At 52.6% G+C, this 17940-nt stretch overlaps 6 protein-coding genes across 6 annotated transcripts; 2 read left to right on the forward strand and 4 right to left on the reverse strand.

The window, feature by feature from the left end:
* Positions 1-743: 743 nt before the first annotated feature.
* BO86DRAFT_377794 (uncharacterized protein) lies at positions 744-1475 on the reverse strand (the record flags this gene model as incomplete). Its single annotated transcript, XM_025670597.1, has 1 exon — positions 744-1475. The coding sequence occupies one exon, from the start codon at positions 1473-1475 to the stop codon at positions 744-746; it is 732 nt and encodes a 243-aa protein (XP_025529427.1).
* A 1153-nt stretch (positions 1476-2628) lies between these two features.
* BO86DRAFT_41317 (PXA domain-containing protein) lies at positions 2629-4367 on the reverse strand. Its single transcript, XM_025674713.1, has 2 exons — positions 3723-4367; positions 2629-3642 (listed from the first exon to the last, which is right to left on the reverse strand). Exons 1-2 carry the CDS (start codon positions 4243-4245, stop codon positions 2831-2833), a joined length of 1335 nt encoding a protein of 444 aa, XP_025529428.1. The 5' UTR covers positions 4246-4367; the 3' UTR covers positions 2629-2830.
* On the forward strand, positions 4298-6137 carry BO86DRAFT_387794 (uridine-cytidine N-ribohydrolase). The gene is made up of 5 exons (XM_025671682.1): positions 4298-4666; positions 4753-4760; positions 4834-5038; positions 5100-5416; positions 5477-6137. The coding sequence occupies exons 1-5, from the start codon at positions 4615-4617 to the stop codon at positions 6017-6019; spliced, it is 1125 nt and encodes a 374-aa protein (XP_025529429.1). The 5' UTR covers positions 4298-4614; the 3' UTR covers positions 6020-6137.
* On the reverse strand, positions 6110-7680 carry BO86DRAFT_41312 (enolase C-terminal domain-like protein). Its single transcript, XM_025674709.1, has 2 exons — positions 7240-7680; positions 6110-7183 (listed from the first exon to the last, which is right to left on the reverse strand). The coding sequence occupies exons 1-2, from the start codon at positions 7413-7415 to the stop codon at positions 6208-6210; spliced, it is 1152 nt and encodes a 383-aa protein (XP_025529430.1). The 5' UTR covers positions 7416-7680; the 3' UTR covers positions 6110-6207.
* Positions 7681-8068: 388 nt separating this feature from the next.
* BO86DRAFT_387797 (GID4/VID24 family protein) lies at positions 8069-10661 on the forward strand. Its single transcript, XM_025671683.1, has 3 exons — positions 8069-8456; positions 8694-10257; positions 10319-10661. Exons 1-3 carry the CDS (start codon positions 8433-8435, stop codon positions 10507-10509), a joined length of 1779 nt encoding a protein of 592 aa, XP_025529431.1. The 5' UTR covers positions 8069-8432; the 3' UTR covers positions 10510-10661.
* Positions 10662-11149: 488 nt separating this feature from the next.
* On the reverse strand, positions 11150-16233 carry BO86DRAFT_377799 (putative histone deacetylase complex subunit (Hos4); the record flags this gene model as incomplete). Its single annotated transcript, XM_025670598.1, has 5 exons — positions 11150-11274; positions 11382-11706; positions 11820-11950; positions 12258-12471; positions 12523-16233. 5 exons carry the CDS (start codon positions 16231-16233, stop codon positions 11150-11152), a joined length of 4506 nt encoding a protein of 1501 aa, XP_025529432.1.
* Between the last annotated feature and the right edge of the window lie 1707 nt (positions 16234-17940).

Genomic DNA, 17940 nt, shown 5'->3' on the forward strand with positions numbered 1-17940 from the left:
AAATACGATGTCATGTTACGCGTGGACTTTTAAGCCACCGTCACACCCAATCAGATGGATCATGCTGGAATAGGATATCTGCTGGGTACAGTAAGAATGTTGCCGGGGATCTTCCGCACTGCGTTGGGACAGCAGAGACCGTACCTTTTTTTTTTTTTTTCTATCGGTGGTTGTTGGGCTCTTGGTATCCCGGATGTATTCGACGAGGGACGGATAGGCCTTGAAGCATGGAAGCCTGGACCAGACCGCAGCGAGGCGAGGCGAGGCTAGACCCGACGAGGCGAGACTTGGATCTCCAAACGAATCTGTTAACATCAATCTAGACGTAGATGATACGAGACGGGGAACAGAACGGCCACTCCCCCCACCCCCAGAATCAGACTGTGGCGTAGGCGAGGCGAGTCTCGAGCTTGGGCGATGCTCTGTGCACGAGTCAGGACGAGCAGGGCCACAAAGGTACGGAGTGTCTCATTCTGCCTATATTGTGCATATCTACGGCACAGTAATCTCTTCGAAGACTGGTGCCAGCACAAATGAAGGAACGACAGGAATGACAAAGCCACTCTAGTGTGAGGTTTAAAACGAACAGACCCTCTCCGCCCACTCCAACCTCGTGCAATTCCCAAATATCATTATCATTAGTTAGCACTCCGCGAAAGTTAATGTAGACTAAGAAACAGAGATCTTCAATGCAGCGAGTGCGCCTCGTCTACCGATACTCTATAAGGAAAAGGTTAGTGAAGTTAGTTCGGGACGTCTAGCGACAGCCCCCTGTCCTCCATCAACTCAGCAATACTACGTTCGGACAGCTCTGGAAGAAGGCTGGTGAGAATGGCTTCCATGATAGAGTAGATCAGGTGTTTGTTGCAGTAGTCGTCGGAGAAGAGGTCGAGGATCTCCTCAATGCATGCGAGAAGATATACCTCTTCCGCATCGTCGATTGGTGCAGGCGACGGTGACGGCGATAACGAGGATGATGGCGAAGTTTGTTTGTTCGACGGCACATCATCCACTTTACCATGAGTTGACAGGATAACGGCCGGGGCGGCGAAGAATTGCCGAACGATTGGGCGAGGCACCCGAGACAGGATGCTGGCCGCGCAGCGTCGCTTGACCGATGCGAAATCAGGCGTAGAGGGTCGCGGGTCCGGCGATAAGGGCGCTGTCGATGAAAGACCAGTCGTTGAGACGCTACTGCAAGCGTCACTTGCGCCAGCGGTCTCGCTAACAGGGTCTTTGGTGATGGCGATAGGAGGCGTGGGAGGTTGCACAGACAGCTGCGGAGCCGATACCGCCGTGGTCGCCGCCGCCGGACGAGCGTTCAGTGGGAAAAGCGCCGCTCTGGTCGCCAGAAGCAGGTTTGGTAATAAAGCGGGGGTGAAAATATAATCCTGGATGGTCTCGTGAAGGAACCTAGTAAAGGCAAATGTAAGATAACAGCTAGGAGCAGGGGTGAAGGGGGTCAGAAAGAGCATCGGAGGCGATCTGACTTCTAAGGACGGTAATGGAGGACCTCGATACTATGGAGAAGCGGTTGACCCCGACAGACCGAAAATGTCAAATGGTAGAGGGATCTGCCTGGCCACAGAGACACGACGGAAGAGCATGGACCACCGATTGGTGCGTTTGAGATACCACCAGTAATCCTGAATATGACGGCAGGTTGGAAAAAGAGCAAGGTGGATATTTGTTCCCCGGACAAGAGAGGTGCAAGGCAGCTCATACGTTGGAGAACACGGCATCTCCCCTTAGCCTCTCCCGTAACGTGTCCATATGCGCCATAAGACACAGCTGGGATACAGACTCAGATATTCGAGCGCGAGGGATTTTGATGATTGGTCGAAAATTATGGGAACAGGGTAGCAATTTGCTCTGTCCCTGCAAATGCCCCCGAAATAAGCAGCCAGTCAATTGATGAGTGGAAGCATAATCTTCACAAATGATTTGCGGTGGTCACTTAGTGTTTGTTTGTGACCTAAAGGCTAGGGAGCGTCATTTACCTGTGCAAGGATCACTTTAGCCTTTCCTTCAACTAGCCTTTCGAAAGGTGTGTTCAGATGGTTCAGACGCATTCTCGAGTTTCTTTGTTCCTCGTTGTAGCATTGTTTGACAGCCAGGCCGTGCGTGGGAGAGCACGGGACGGAAGGGCCGGTCCCGTCCCTCACCGGTCATGAAAAGGCTGGTGCACTTGGTGCGATGGGGATAGAATGGTTGACAGGAGGTCGCAGACTGTCCAAGATGGACCTGACTCGGCATGACCGACATTCAGTCAGAGTAGAAATGGCATGACTTGAGTTGGAAGTGGCCGAGGCAGGGCCCGGTCGCGATTTGTCAATCAATTGATTGATTGATTGATTGATTGACCGACTGATTGATTGATGAAGAAGTGTGAAGAAGAGACGGGACCACCGGCTCGTAATGGCCATTACGCGGGTGGTATATTAACCGTAAGCGCCGGTCACGGTCTGTAATGACAAGACCACCCTTGCACGAGCGAATCAGAGCCAGATTAAGGCAAATGCAGAAGTCGGCCTGTGCATCCACCAGCAGATCAAGTGATCGTTGCAGCATGCGAGCAATGCGCATCCCATATGCATCATCGACGGCCCACCGGATCCTGCTCCGTCATCCTAATCTCCAAGTAATGACCACCAACAGTGCTGCACGACTTGTCCACGCCAGTGTAGATCATAGTTCGGAAATCGAACCGCACCGCTTCTCCACAGGTCAAGAACAACCACCAATTCAATTTTGTCGGCGTCGCGAGACAATGGAAGTGCTTGGCAAAAGAGGGGCAGAGGGGTGCGAGAACTCGAAATAAACATGCAACTCACCTATTGAGAACACTATCGGTATCACCTAATCTACCTGGACCCGCCAGGATCAAGTGTTGAACCAGCGCGAGACAACCCCCAAGCCATGGCATCCGCCGAGGTACATCTAGCAGTTGAGCGAGCATGCCGTAGAGCCGATACTTGAGCACAGGTCGCTTCCTCGAGCTCGTGCACATGCCATTTGTCTCAATTGCTTTGCTGATTGGTGAAGTGGAAGTCCGAGAGGAAGGCGCCGGATTTGTCGATGAAACACGAAACAAACCTATTATAATGAAGTGCAAGGCCACATAGACGGTATATCCAAATTGCAGAAGCTGCCACGCCCAGTCCGGGATTCGTACTGGGGTCTGTGGATGTGACGAGCCTTTCAGCAGCTCCTCCCGCGATGAAATTAAGCCGTACTCGTGTAATCGGGAACGCTGACGGGACTGAGCTGTGATTGCATCCTCCTTGCGACTGTCACGTCCGGCATTGTCTACCAGTTTTGTGATACTCTCCAGTATGAAACACCCGTCACTCATTTTCCCGGCCACTCCATTGCCCAGGATAAGATCTGCCATTATATCGCATAGCAAGGTCCGTAGACAGACGTTCTCGAGATCTTCCGTGGGAAGAAGAATCGCAAGCGCTCCTTGTACCAGCAATTGCCGGTATGTGGATTCGGCTTGTTGTTGTCGTGTCATGCTCTGGGCATCTGACGGGCTCGGAACTGGTGAAAGACCTGGATGAGGATTCAAGGAATGATATATCTCGCGAAGTGTTGGCGATAGTTCGCACAGCTCCGACTGCTGTTTGGCTAGCCTGTACGCTGCATCAGGCCATCGATCGAGTTAGCCTTGAACTGATTATGCAAGATCAATAAAGGTCGCGAAATGCAACCACACTTACAACTGATATGCGTCTCTACCAGTGCTGGAACATCATCGAGTGCTAGCTGTGCGATGTCCGTTTGGCGCACCCTCTGCTCGAGCGCCCGGGTGCAGTGCGCGATAACCTGTATGAGCTCGTTGATGAAGACCTGATCCGCCGTGATTTTTGAGTACCAAGAAAGAACAAACTCCTTGACCACTATGGCAATTAAGGCGTAGAGTTGAAGATCGAGTTCGTTTGAGCTTGTCAAAGGGGGCAGCAAGTCCTCTAGAGGTGGGGGCGTGGAAGCACCGCCATGGTTACCCGGCTGCGGACACAGAACGCGTCGGATCAGAGCAATAGTTGCCTTTTCGCTTGTGGAACTAAGCGTCTCATCACGGCTGGATACCTTAGATGGTTGAGGGCGCATAGGTCTGGGTGATGGTGGCTGCGATAAATACGAGGAAGCTGACAAGGCTGTCGACTTGGAGCTGGAGGTTGTCGGGCCAGACTTGAGTTGCGACAGCGGATGGAGACCCGGGCGAAGAGGGTCGCTGGTCATTTCATCGCCAGTGAAGAACCAATACCAGATCGCTAAGGTTTGATATGTACAGAGTGAGGGATCTTATTGCAGAGTTCTCAGACACAAAGCTCCATCAGCTAATGCCAGCGCGTTATGGAGAATGATGTTGATGAAGCAACTGCGACAGCCGGAGGGGAATGACCTATCTATGCCGCCGCTATTTCCTAATGCAGAAGGTAGGGCTTAGGGCTGTTGTTGCCCGCGATAAGGCTTATCGCCGCCGCATTTCTTATCGCAAAGTCCCCGCATCCCACCCCCGTTGTGGTTCATCTTCTTCATCCCGCAAATTAATCCTACTTGAGTCACTGCCTGAGCTTTTAGCTATTCCTCAAGCAACGGATTAACTCAATGGCTTCCTCAAAAGATACCCCAATTCCTTTGTGGCTTGACTGTGACCCCGGTAAGCAGTTCTTCCCCCAGTTTGCAACATACTGCAGACCTTCCTTCAACGCCTGTATGGCCAACTTGGCTGACCAGTGTTTATAGGTCACGATGTAAGTGCAAAAGATCCCGATATCTTACAATGCAGAGCACTTTACTTATTGACCCTCCGGTGAGCGTGCTCAGGACGCTTTTGCCATTCTTCTCGCCGCGCATCATCCCTCGTTGAAGCTTCTCGGTATCACTACCATTCATGGCAACTCCTCCCTAGACAATACCACAGTCAACGCTACCAGGGTTCTGGAAGCTATCGGTCGTTCAGATATTCCTGTGTATCCTGGAACCAAGAAGCCCTTTTGTCGGCCCGCCGTTCATGCACCTAACATCCACGGTAGGTCTAAAATAAGGTTGGCAGGTTATTAGCCTCACAATGCTGACTCTAACGCTGCTAGGCGACTCTGGTATCGATGGAACAGAGCTTCTCCCCAAAGCCACCACGGCTCCCATCACTGACAAGAACCCCATCCTTGCCATGCGCGACGCGCTTTTGGCTGAGCCCAAGGGAACGCCCTGGGTCATTGCCACCGGCACACTGACCAACGTGGCCCTGCTGTTCGCTACATTCCCGGAAGTGGTCGATCACATCCAAGGACTGAGCATCATGGGAGGGGCTGTGGGTAACGGTTTCACCGATGTCCCTATGAGTAGGATAGAAGGCCAGCACGACCGGATCGGAAACGTGACCCCTTTCGCGGAGTTCAACATCTATGTGCGCATTTTCCGTTACGCCCGCCCTTCTGCTCTGCACTAGCTGATAAATCCTCTACAGTGTGATCCCGAGTCGTCTCAGTCCATTTTCAGTAACGCCACACTGGCGTCCAAGACGTACTTGATCGCCCTTGACTTGACTCATCAGGTCCTGGCTAGCGAGAAGGTGCGGAACCTCGTCCGCCACGGCGTGGATGATGCCTCCGTTCAGCCCTCGACCCTTCGACAGATGCTGTATGAGCTACTCATCTTCTTTGCCTCCACCTACGAGAATGTGTTTGGATTGGCCTCGGGTCCACCCCTGCATGACCCGCTTGCCGTGGCTATCATTCTCTCGAACTTGAATCCTCTCTACGCACAGAACCACCCCGAAAAGGCTCTGAAGTTTAATGACCGCAATGGGGAGCGGTTCGCTGTTAACGTGGTCACCAACGGTCTTCATTCAAGCAATATGGAGCTGGTTGGACATCTGGGTCAGACCGTTGCTAAGCCTGCGCCGAACGCGGTTTGCATTCCCCGGAGTGTCGATCTTGATGCTTTCTGGAACATGATCAACGATTGTCTTGGACGTGCAGATGAGCTGAACGCTGTGCGGAAGGCGTGATTTGGCAGTGCGAACTATCGGCTTGACTCCGGACTGCACCTCGGAATATAGATGGACATAGAGATTCTGGTGCTAGATTCTTTTCTCGATAGAATTTTCAATTGGAAAGCATCTTTCTGTTATTTCGGGATATATCCTCAAATTCATCGCTCAATCTATTCTGTTCTTTTTCCACAATGTATAACACACTACCATTCGCGGATTCCACCATCGGAGCCATAGAACTCCTTCGGCAGCCAGGGCTCTGCATTCGCGGCCACTCGTCTTACCGTCTCTTCATCAACCTCAATCCCCAGCCCCGGCGCTGTGAGAGCGTCTACATATCCATCTTTAACCGCAAATACACTCGCATCCTTGACGTAGCTGGTGATATCGTACTCTCCCGCCTCTGTATTGTAGTGCATGCCCAAACTCATCTCCTGAATGACAAAGTTCGGCGTCGCCAAGTCGACCTGCATGCACGCGCTCAAGGCAATGGGTCCCAGCGGGCAATGCGGCGCAATTGCAACATCGTAGGTCTCCGCCATGGAAGCTATCCGTCTCAGCTCCGAGATGCCACCGCAGTGGGCGATATCGGGCTGCAGAATGTCCACGCTTGCATCCTCTAAGAAACGCTTCACATCCCAGCGACTGTACAAACGCTCCCCAAGCGCGATCGGACACGAGACCTGGTCGGCGAGCTGTTTGATCGCCTCGGGGTGTTCCGAGAGGAGCGGCTCCTCAAGGAATAATGGCCGATGCGGCTCAAGTGCCTTGGCCAGCTGCTTCGCCATCGGTTTGTGAAGTCGGCCATGGAAGTCGAGCGCTGCGTCCAGGCCGAGGGCCTTGACGGTCTTCAGACGCTCGACGCTGGAGTCTAGGACGCTGGGAGAATCGAGCCAGTTCACATCCTCTGTGGCGTTCATCTTGATAGCCTTGAACCCCTGGGCGAGTCGGGCCTTGCCGGCGGCTTCTACATCGGAGGGTCGGTCGCCACCAATCCACGCGTAGACGGACAGTTTGTTGCGGACTTTGCCGCCAAGAAGTTGGTGGATAGGGACTCCAAGTCGACGGCCCTTAAGGTCCCAGAGAGCGATATCGACTCCCGAAATGGCGGACATAAAGACTGGGCCGCCTCGGTAGAAGCCTAAACGCCAGGACATTTGCCAAATGTGTTCGATGTCACTATGGAGGGAGGGTGGTTAGGGCGTACAGCGCTGGCGCTGATGTAAGAGACTTACTCGGCCTCGTAACCTTGAAAACGCTTGCATAGGGCGTTCAAGGTGCCCTCCACAGCCTCGGTGTGCCCTTCAAGGGTGCTCTCACCCCAGCCATAATTGCCATCTTCATCAACCACCTTGACGAATAGCCAGCGTGGAGGGACGCGGAAGTACTCGATCGACTTGATTCTTGCCATTGTGAGACCTGTGTCTGGACAGACTCTATGTGTGAAGCTGCGATTCAGTTGGTTGCTACAGAGTTGAATGTTAAGCAGACGACAACAGAAATAGGCATGGCTGTAAGAAGAGGTCGGAGTTGCTCCGCTTGCCAGGCCGAATTACCGACAAATTGACCCCAAATGGGGTATGGAGACTCCATAGTCATTTCATGCTGTTCTTGGCATTATTGCATCCGAGGCTCTGGGCTTCAGCGGCCAGAAGATCCATATCAGATCTAGAAGTGTGATGTGCTACCCTTAGGGTGCTAAGTGGGTTATTGTCTTGCATTAGTCCAAGGATAAGCTTAACCGTGAAAGCTCCTCAGATACAATCTGCATCCAGTGGAATATCGGCTTCTGATACAGAAACTGGAATCGAATATGATCATGAGATCGTGGAGGTCGAAGCAGAGAGTTAGGAGGAGGGTTTTGACTATCAATCAGATGATGATGATCATGATCATGATCGGAGAGAGGCTCGGTCAATACGAGAGGGAACGCCAGGTATGTCATAGTGCAGCTCCATGACTTGTGTCTTTGGGCAGAGAGGTGAGGTGTAGATGTAGAGCCCAGCCCTGAAAGGAGTGGATAGAAGTCAAGAAGTACACTTCTATGTAGTGGGGAATCAATTGGAGAAGCCAAACCCAAATACGAGTCAATGTTGGGGAAAGAGAGAAAAGAACCGGATACGGCAATCCAGTGACTCCGGGCGGCTTTGCGACGACTTGCTCCGCATTCGACTCTGACTTCATCTCCAACAAACAACTCTCTCTTTCTCTCTCTTCTTCTCGCTCTCCCACGACTGCAGCGTCATCGGCCTTTCTCTCGATTATTTTCCACGACATCGCTTGGAGCACTACTGCCGGAATCTCCCTTCAAAAAGACTCGACCCCGCCCAGTGCATGCTCGAGGCTCAAACCCACTTTTCCCCTTTCTGGCGGGCTGCCTTTTCGCCGCCACTCCACGACCACCTGCTTCTCGTCGCTCTACCGGATCATGCCCCCGGCCAACTCGCCATCTGTATGTGTGCCTCTATGCGATCTGGTTGATTGTCTGTTATTGCTTGGGTATGGAGAGATGTCCAGAACATGACTCGGTTCGTTGGCCGTCTCGCTCGTGCATACAACCAATGACTGAGCAGCCATTATCATCATTTGACATCCGGCCCTATCGTGATAACAGATGGAGTCTTAATCATACAATAGTTCTTTCAGACAGGAAGCTTTTCTTGGCTAAGATCTAACTTTCGGCACACAGGATCCCTCCTCCCAGTCTTCTTCTGCTTCCTCCCTGCGGCCTGTCCCCGTTCCTGTACCCTCTCTCCCCGCCGCCGTGTCCGATGACGCCCATGATGATAACGTGAGCTTTCTGCGATCGCGTGTGCGCTCCCCACCCGACTCATCTTCCTCCCTCAGTCGCCAGCGCCGTGGTCGACTACAAAATTTACACAATTTGATACAATCCGATCTCGCATCATTCGAATCGGAGGACTTCTCGAATCCGCGGATTGAAAGCAATCGTCGCATCCCGATTGTGCGCCGCCAGCGCGACAGTCCAAACACCCACCACAGCACAACCTCCAATCCCAACAGCTTGCCGAACTATGAGGGCAGAATGTCAAATCCGCGCTCGCTTTACGGATGGGCACCCGCTTCTGACGATGACGACGATGAGGAAATGAGCTACGAGCCGCTACATGATAGCAATGCCATTTCCTGGTTTGGCCGCTTTTCGGAACGATATACTGCCTTTCGCGATCCACGCCGTGAGGCTGCCGGTCGGAGTCCACCCACAGCGACAGAAGAGCCGACGGAGAACAACAATCGTACCTCGAACGAATCACCGTACACCATGGCAGACGCTTTGGTGCAGTCAATACGCCGCCAGCCACGCCCCCCACGGACTAGGACCCTGCAGAATTACTTGGTTGAGCGGGAACGTGCAAGTCAGGCAGCAGACGAACTGAGGGAACGGTCTGGCACCAGTTCCACCTCACGAGCCTATCGATTCTTGCCCAGCATTCGCAGCGAACCCCAGCGGCCCCTGACACACAATGATCTTCGCGCTCGGATCAGTGCTCATCGACAGCTACATATGGATAACGCCCCAAGTCCTCGGTTAAAGGAGACAATCCGCTACCTGGACCGGTTACGTTATTCGACCTCGTTCGAAGAAAGCTTATCATCAGCCGCGGCCGGAGGCTTCGTTCACCTCGACTTTCTCAATGGGAACGAGGATGATTTCATCATCGACACTGCATCGATCGCGCCGCCGCCTGAATGCTCATGGCTCCGACCTGGTGTGATATTTTCTGGGTCGCAACGAGCTGCCAGCAGTGCCGGTGCGTTCTTTACACAGCGAGCTAGTCCGTCATCACCGCACGATCCTCTTGTCGTCAACAGCAGTGATGCCAACCGCATCAGCGTGTCCACGAGTACCGGTCGGCGATACATGGCCAACAATATCTACAATATTGGAGCTGTCAAGGATGAAAATTGGCCGGTCAAGGTGACCATCCACAACATCAATCATGAAGACATGACATTGGCCGGCACGATGGAAGCCTACAACATCCCCGACAAGACGTCCCCGTCCCATGATGCCCATATCATCACATATCTTGAGGGCGAGATCATTGACTTCAACAAACATACCCTAGAGACGAAGAATTTCAAGGCCGACGCCGAGATCGACAGCACGTACTGGCGAGAGCTTCAGCCATTCAAGAACCTGACCGATGAAGAAATGACGCGGAACCTAGTTAGTCGCAAATGGGTCACCGAGGCCTTGTCGAAGGGGTGGATCCTGATGAGATGGAAGGGTAAGTGGACCTGTACATCGGGTCTGTGCCTTTGGAGGAGTGTACTGACGGACAGTTCAAGAACGATGTTTCATCACCCCGACCGACTCACGACAAGGCCTAACGATCTCTGGGTTCTATTACATCTCGCTGAACCGCGAAAATGGACATATCGAAGGATTGTACTACGACCCGGGCAGTTCGCCCTACCAGCAACTATCACTAAATCCCGAGACACGGAAGATGGTGCGTCCGTCTTACGGATTCCGATGAGTGGTTTCTGCATAGGACTTGTGGGGGGGAGTAGTTATGTGCATAGCCGGTGTTTTTGTCTTCTTTGCAAATCATTGGGGAAACTTGGAGCAATCTCAGAAGCTGTCAAGCTATGTACATATTTTTTTTTTGAATCTAGGACAGGATCTTAGTATGATGCCATCAGCTGTAAAAGTCGATGAAACCAGCCATAGATCTAACACCACAAACCAGCCACCAAGATCTCCTCCCAAGCACATTCCCCTCCCAACTTACCCGCGAAACCACATCCTACGATATGAGAATCCAAGAAGAGATTGAGCACCATAATCTGATTTAAATTCCTCAACGGGAGCTAGAGATGACCCGCACACATCACACCCGCCTACACATCACACCCGCCTAAGTATCGACAGATATAGAAAACAGGAAAAAAAGATTTGAACATCCCTCCATCCCTTCCTAGATCAACAGCAACCTGTATAAAACCGAATTCACCCAAGTTGTATCGAACCAGAATGCGCCGGCCATCACCCGAATCCGATATTTTCCTCAGATCACAGCACTCCACCTATTTCCATACGCCCCCCGGCTTCTGGGCGTGTCTCCTCAAGACAAGAAAAAGGTGTCAGAGGAAATGCATGCAACAGAATGCATACATTTACTGCTCAGTCTGGAAGTAGTTAAGGAGGACGGAGCGCTCCTGGGACTCCTCTCCCCAGTCCTTAACGACGACGCAGGAGCAGTTGACGACCTTGCGGGCGTTACCCTCACGGTCGAGCTGGCCTGTTTTCACACGGAGACACATCGGTTAGCAAATGGTTTTTTTTTTTGCCCTCAATGACTGCGGAGCATTTCTTGATTTCTCGCCCGGAGCAAAGGGTCAAACGTACAAAGACCAACCCACTCGCCGAGGAGCTTTCCATCGGGGACCTTGATGAGGGGGATCTTGTGCTCGGAGCACAGGGCCACGACGAGCTTCTTGTAGGCCTCCTCCTCGCAGCCCTCGTTCAGGACACACATGTGCGCCTGGCGACGGTCGAGGGCCTTGGCGGCCTCGCGCAGACCACGGGCAAGACCGTCGTGGATCAGGGAGATGCGGAGGACACCCTTGAGGGCGTCGAGGACGGACATCTGACCGCCGGCACCGGCGTCAGCCGAAACCTCGACCTCATCGGCAGCGACGGGGGGGTTGGATTGGGTCTCTTCTCCGTCCGACTAGAATTTTTTGAGCATTGCATGGTTAGTTGTGGCTTTTTGGTGACAGGGTTGTGCCTGTGGGGGAAGGAGAAGGAGTCCAGTAAGCGGATGGAGGCGTATATCAAACTCACCATTTTGTATGTTGTATAGTTAGACTGGTCTGTCGGATTATCCTCAAAGAGTTCGAGGTGGTTGTTCTTGTAAAGGCTAGTGGTGGTGGTGGTGCGGCCAATTTTGCGCCGCTCTCGCCTAAATGTGTGCCCTACAGAGTTTACGTAATAGAGTAGTCACGTGTTGTATTATAAAGCACGTGATGTGGGGTCGGATGGTGAATCACACTAGCCCCAGAACGGAACCTTGTTGGTGGTGTTCTACATTACTGTATGTACTGTTACCACTCTACCCTATTAGATAGCATAGAACTTGTAAAGAATCTCGGGATATCATGATATCACGCTATTCAAGCATCACACATCAGGTATCATAGTCGTACATTAAGTTTCCACCTGTACAGGCTAGCGCCAGATTAAATGACCGCTGAAGCTGAAAGAACAATTAGACGTATGTACTAGGCCGACTATGCCCATAGCCATTAGTCAACCCATTTCCTCCCAGTAACCCCGGTCCTTCCTCAATATGCGGCCCCGATATATGTCCATTGGCCTGCGGCATTTCGAGGGCGGGTTGCATTTTAGGCTCCTGATCAATGTGCATCTTGAGCAACTGAATGTCGAGCCCGTGAAGGTGCGGAATGTGAGGGACGAGATCCATGAAATCGGAGAGCTGCTGCAGTTAGCATCTGGTGGACCAGTAAGATGCATCAAGGGAGTTTACCTTCAGCCAAAATACATGCTCCATTTCGAAGTATTTAGGCCGCGCTTCACTATCCCGTTGCATGATCTGTCTAAATGACGAACGGAGAAATTCAATCTCGTCTGCTTGAACGAGCATCCTTCGCGTGACTCGCCAGAGATTCGTCCGCTGGGTAGGGGTTGCGATGCGCTTCTCCCAACTGGCATACTGCGATAGTTGAAGATCATTGGTCGCCAGCAAGGGTGCAACCAGATAGTTCGGAACCCATCGATCCTCTGCCACTTCCGAGGCGCAAGACGGGTCGAGCTGTCTTGTCTCAGCAGTCACAACAGGCATGAACTTCCGCAGCCATGCATGGCTCTTGGCTTGCGGATCATTGGATCCAACAAGATTGGCTGCAACTCGAAGTCGGCTGGGCAGAGCGTCTCGTCTACGCTGTTCTTGTTCTTCCTGTTCTTTGCGCAGTTTGGCGAGTCGCTGTCGTTCCTGTTCAAGCCGCTTCTGTCGCTCTTCTTCGGCTTGTTTTATTCGCCGTTGCTCTGCCTCTTCTTTCCGCTTCCGCTCCTCCTCTGCAGCTTTTTCCGCGGCTTTCTCTTGGGCAATGCGGGCCTCCCGCGCTGCGCGTTCCTGCTCTTCTTTCTCCAGGCGGGCTTTTTCCGCTTCGGCAGCAAGACGTGCTTCTTCCTCTTCGCGAGCTTGTTTCTCCTGGGCGTGCTTCTCTTGAGCTAGCTTCTCTTGAGCTATCTTCTCTTGAGCTATCTTCTCTTGAGCTATCTTCTCTTGAGCTATCTTCTCTTGAGCTAATTTCTCTTGGGCTAGTTTCTCTTGAGCTAGTTTCTCTTGAGCTAGTTTCTCTTGAAGAAGCTTCTCTTGCGCTAGCTTCTCTTGAGCTTGCTTCTCTTGGGCTCTTTTCTCCTGCGCTTGCTTTTCCCGGAGCTCTGCCGCTTCAGCCTCAGCCTGAGCAAGACTGATCGAGTTATCCATTGGGATATCTTCGAGCTCAAGAGTGTCGGGCTTCTCTTGCTCCTCTTTCACCTGCTTTCGTTCGACAGGCTTGGCAGAGAGATCTCGTTCCCGCGATTGATCTCGCCGAGGTTGAGGTGCAAGATGGCTATCATCTTTGCGACGAGGAAGCTTCAGATCCTCCACAGCAGGGTGACTCCTCTTCGGGTTTCCGTTGGTAATATTGGGCGTTCCATCTTCCGACAGTACTCGTCGCTTCTTCTTCAAGACTTCGCGAGGGTTCCGATCAGCCTCGGAACCGCGAGATCTAGGTCGCTCAGGACTGACGCTGCTGCGACCACGCTTCACGGAAGACGGTCCAGGCTTGCTCGTGACGATTTCTGAATGATCAGGGCGTGATTTGGGAGCCTCCTCTCGGCCGGACATGGAATCTGAAGAAGGAATGCTAGGCCTCCTGCGATCGCGATCGGGTGGGCGTCCGGCGATCAGGCGTCTTCTCTTGGGAGGCTCTTCGCCCCGGCTAGAATCTCCATCCTTGGTTGAAACCACCTTCGACCTGGGTATATCGGAACGAGGACCGTCGTGATCAGACGTAGCAACCTGTCCCACCTTGGGACGGGGAGGGCCAGGCTTCTCTTTCGTATGCACCATCCCTTCTCGTTTGCGCTCTTTCATGGGTGCGTCTTTGGAGGAGTCCCGACGAACTGGGCTTCCAAGCTGTTTCCGATGCTTGCACCCTGGAGAAGGAGACTCTTTCCGTCCAGAGCGCTTGGACTCTCGGTCCTTGTCACGTACCCTTCTTGGAGATGAGATGTCGCTTCTACGCTGTTTCCTGTTCCGTACATAGTTGTCATAGGCGTCGCGAAGAAGATCATATTCTTCCTCCCAGTTGTCGGCTCTGCGTTCTCGAGATAACTCAAAATAAGTGCGATCCTTATATAGTCGTCGCGAGGGGTTGAAGCTAGGTTGATCCAGCAGGAGTTTGATCACGGGAAGATTACCTCTCCCGATCGCGGCCAGCATAGGCGTGTTGTATCCGAACTTGTGGGAGCCGCCCTGGACCGGATCCGGGTCGGGATCCGCATCTCCCATTCCCAGTAAAAGAGACAAGACTTCATCATGACCGCCCTTGGCCGCTGCAATCATTGACTCAGCATCTGCCCGCTGGCCGACATTGAGAATGTTAGCAACACCAGCAATGTCGCCCTTGGCGGCAAAGGCTTGTAAATTCTCTGGCGTAGCTTTGGTCCATAGAAGATCATTCCGAGTGGCCTCACTTCTGACGCTCTTGCGCTTGTTCGTACTGGCAAAGTATGGCGGACTGCGTTGTCCGTTAACGGGGGGTGATTCTCGAGGGCTAGCCACCGTCACTCGCCGCGAAGACGTCTCCCTAGTGCCAGATCCAGTCCGCTCTTCGGAACGACGGCTTGGGCGTGGATGCGCTTTTGCCTCCTCCAAGACACGGCGAATCTCATCGTAATCTTCCGAGTCCGACGGAATGAGATCGCTCGGCTCATCGCCTTCAGCATTGACGGAACGGGGATTCGCCCCAGCCTGGAGTAACAACTTGACGACATCGAGATGGCCATTTTCAACGGCATCTATCAACGGAGTATCGCGATCAATATTTCGGGTCTCAACTTCACATCCGGCTTCGAGGAGAAACTTGACAATAGACGCGCATCCTTCCAAGGCGGCGATTTGAAGCGGCGTGTTACCAGCATTGTCGGCAACATTAAGGTCCTCCGGTCGTTCTGCATGTCGAGCAATTGCCGCCTCAAGTTCCTGTGCAGCACATGCACGAGCGAGGCGCGTGCGTCCATTCTGATCGCGTTGCTTTTTGTGACCCGTGGGTCTGGCAGGGGACGCAGACGCCCCATCGACAGAGGCCAACTTTCGAATGTGAGTACTGGGCATAGGGGATCCGCTGGTGGAGGAAGACACCGACTGCCGGTCTTCAGAACTTTGCCTTTGCACGCCAGGAAGAAGCGGGGTAGGAGCTTTCCGCTTCCGCTGCAAATCGCTACCCAGCTGGTGACCAGAAGCTGTTCTCTTGTGCGAACGGACGGGGGATATGGAACGGTCGATTGACGCGGGGCGGGGCAACATCACACCATTCAGCTCTCGTCGTTCTCGATCCCGGGAAGGAGCTGGGTGGTGCGGGCGGGCGTTTCGACGGGCATCTCCCTCTCCATCGACACTTTCACTAAAGCTGCGTTTTCTCGACATCCTGGGAGCAGAAGATGCAGGGTGCGATGACTCGAGTCGACTCGAAACAGATTGGGGCTCATCGGTCTTTTCGACTTTCACATGGGGTGGAGACCCAGTCCGACGGAGAGGACTCGTCGGGCGCACATGACGGTCGCGTTCACTGACAACATCGCCATCCACTAACTTTCTCTTTCTCACTTTCAAGTCGTGGGGAGGGAGGTCGCTCTCTGCAGCATCAACATGGTCGTTTCCATCATCACGTCGTTTCGGTTCATGTTTTATGTACTTCCGTCTCTTTTCAGGCGATAATGATTCACGGCCCGATTGGATTATGGTTTCTGCCTCCGAGTCAGCCTTGGGGCTAGGGGGCCCATCGCTGTCCCCGACAGCAGGGTCTACCTCTTTTAGCGGACGATACTCCCTCCGAGGCACCGGTGAGAGGGCTCTCTTGGGAGATAGCGGACCCGAGGTAGACTGGTGGTTCACCTTGGCAGCAAGACCGTTTTGTCCGGCATCCAGGGAAGCTGGCAGGGAGGAGACAGCCTCGACATCACTCATAGCGGTAGCACTCGATTTCTGGGGGTTCTGCTCGTCATCTTCGGGGGCCGTGGCGGACAGGTAGACCCGTGGTCAAATACACCAGCAGATGCGCGCGAAAGCTGGTGCTAGACCACGCTTGATTTGAACTCGGTGGGTTGGGTACTCTCTTCTAGACAGTTTAAAAAATCGTGGACGAGCAAAGAGCGTAGGCGAACAGCAGGGCGGACCCAATAATCCGAATTAAGAGAGCGAAGCGAAATAGAGGCGAGGAAGGTAGTGGTGACGGTGATGAAGAGAAGAACGAGGCGACAGGACGTGAACGTGGAGGGGTTAATACGGTCGGCAAAGGGAGAAAAAGGTCCGATTGAGGTCGATGAGGGGAACGGAAGGAGGAATGAGAGAAGTTGAGCGAATTGAAGAGGGGGGGGAGTAATTTAGAAGGGGAAGCAGAAGGTGAAGGAAGAGAAAGGATTAATTGGGAGGAGAGTTGTTAAGAAGAGGGAGAAGATGGAGCGGGCGAAGTTCGCTGGGGGGGGGGGGGGGTGTGGGAGAGAGGAGGGAGGGAAATTACGCAGGTAAATGGGTTACTGGTAAGAAAGACGAGTTCGCCGTCGAGAGCAGTTTAGCTGGTCATTAGCGGGTTGGGCTAGTCAGTGAGTGGTTGCGACTAGCTGAGATTCAGGCAATCTTCTATTAGGTCATCGCCCTTCAGGATCATAACAGATATGATCAAGGGTAAAAATGAGGCTAGTTTGATTCGAAGTGGATGCGATGGTCAATGAGTATGATGATGTTGATACTATTGATGCTGTCGATAATGCTCGTATGCTAATAATAATTGTCGATGATGCTGATTGCCAGTGGTAATATTGACTCATTCTGGATTGGGGTAATTACGAGCGATTACCGATGATTACCGATTATCAGTGCAGTTCGTCAGTCTCGCCCCCAGAATATTAACTGACTAACTTACCACCGATGCTTTTGCCATTTGGCCACCGCAGCATTATCAGCTTGGAGCAGCTGCTTGCTAGTCCGCCATCGAAAGTGACTATGGGTGAATGTGGAGAGGAGTCATCGATAATCTTACAACTTGTATGGAGGGAGTGAGAGTGCGAGTGCAGTGGATGAGTGGGATGAATGAATTAAGAATGATCAAGGAAAGCAAGAGGTCACGATCCTCCTTCTTGAATCCCACCACTACCGCAATTACCAGGTCTTCCCGGCGTAGAAGCCAGAGTTACCATCCGATTTACAGTACCGGACATACAAGACGGAGGCAGAGGTAGAGTCGCAGTACGAAGAATACAGTAAGACAGAAGTTGGTAGGTAAGTAAGTAAGGTAAGGTAGCATTCATTGATTGATCGAAACCGACCGGACGAGTCCAGCTGCAGCCGCAACATCCATTCATCCATTCATCCATCCATTTTTCTTCGATTTGAACCAAGCCTGCGAGAAGGCCCAAAGAAAAGCGGGGGGAGGGGAAGGGGGAATGAGAAAAGAGAAGGAGGGGGCGGTCAAAGAAGAGAGGTAAGAGACAACAGAAGAGCGATAGAGGAGAGAACTGAACTAATAGAGAGGAGAGGATACAGTTGGTACAACACTCACAGTAGGAGACAGCAAGCAAGCAAGCAAGCAAGCATGGATGCAGTGGTGGCGGACTGGTCTGATTAAACGTCTGCCTTCTCGCTGCTTGCTGCTGCTGCTGCTGCTGCTTGCTTTCT

Source organism: Aspergillus japonicus (assembly GCF_003184785.1).
Source record: "Aspergillus japonicus CBS 114.51 unplaced genomic scaffold BO86scaffold_13, whole genome shotgun sequence".
In the NCBI taxonomy this organism is placed as follows: domain Eukaryota; kingdom Fungi; phylum Ascomycota; class Eurotiomycetes; order Eurotiales; family Aspergillaceae; genus Aspergillus; species Aspergillus japonicus.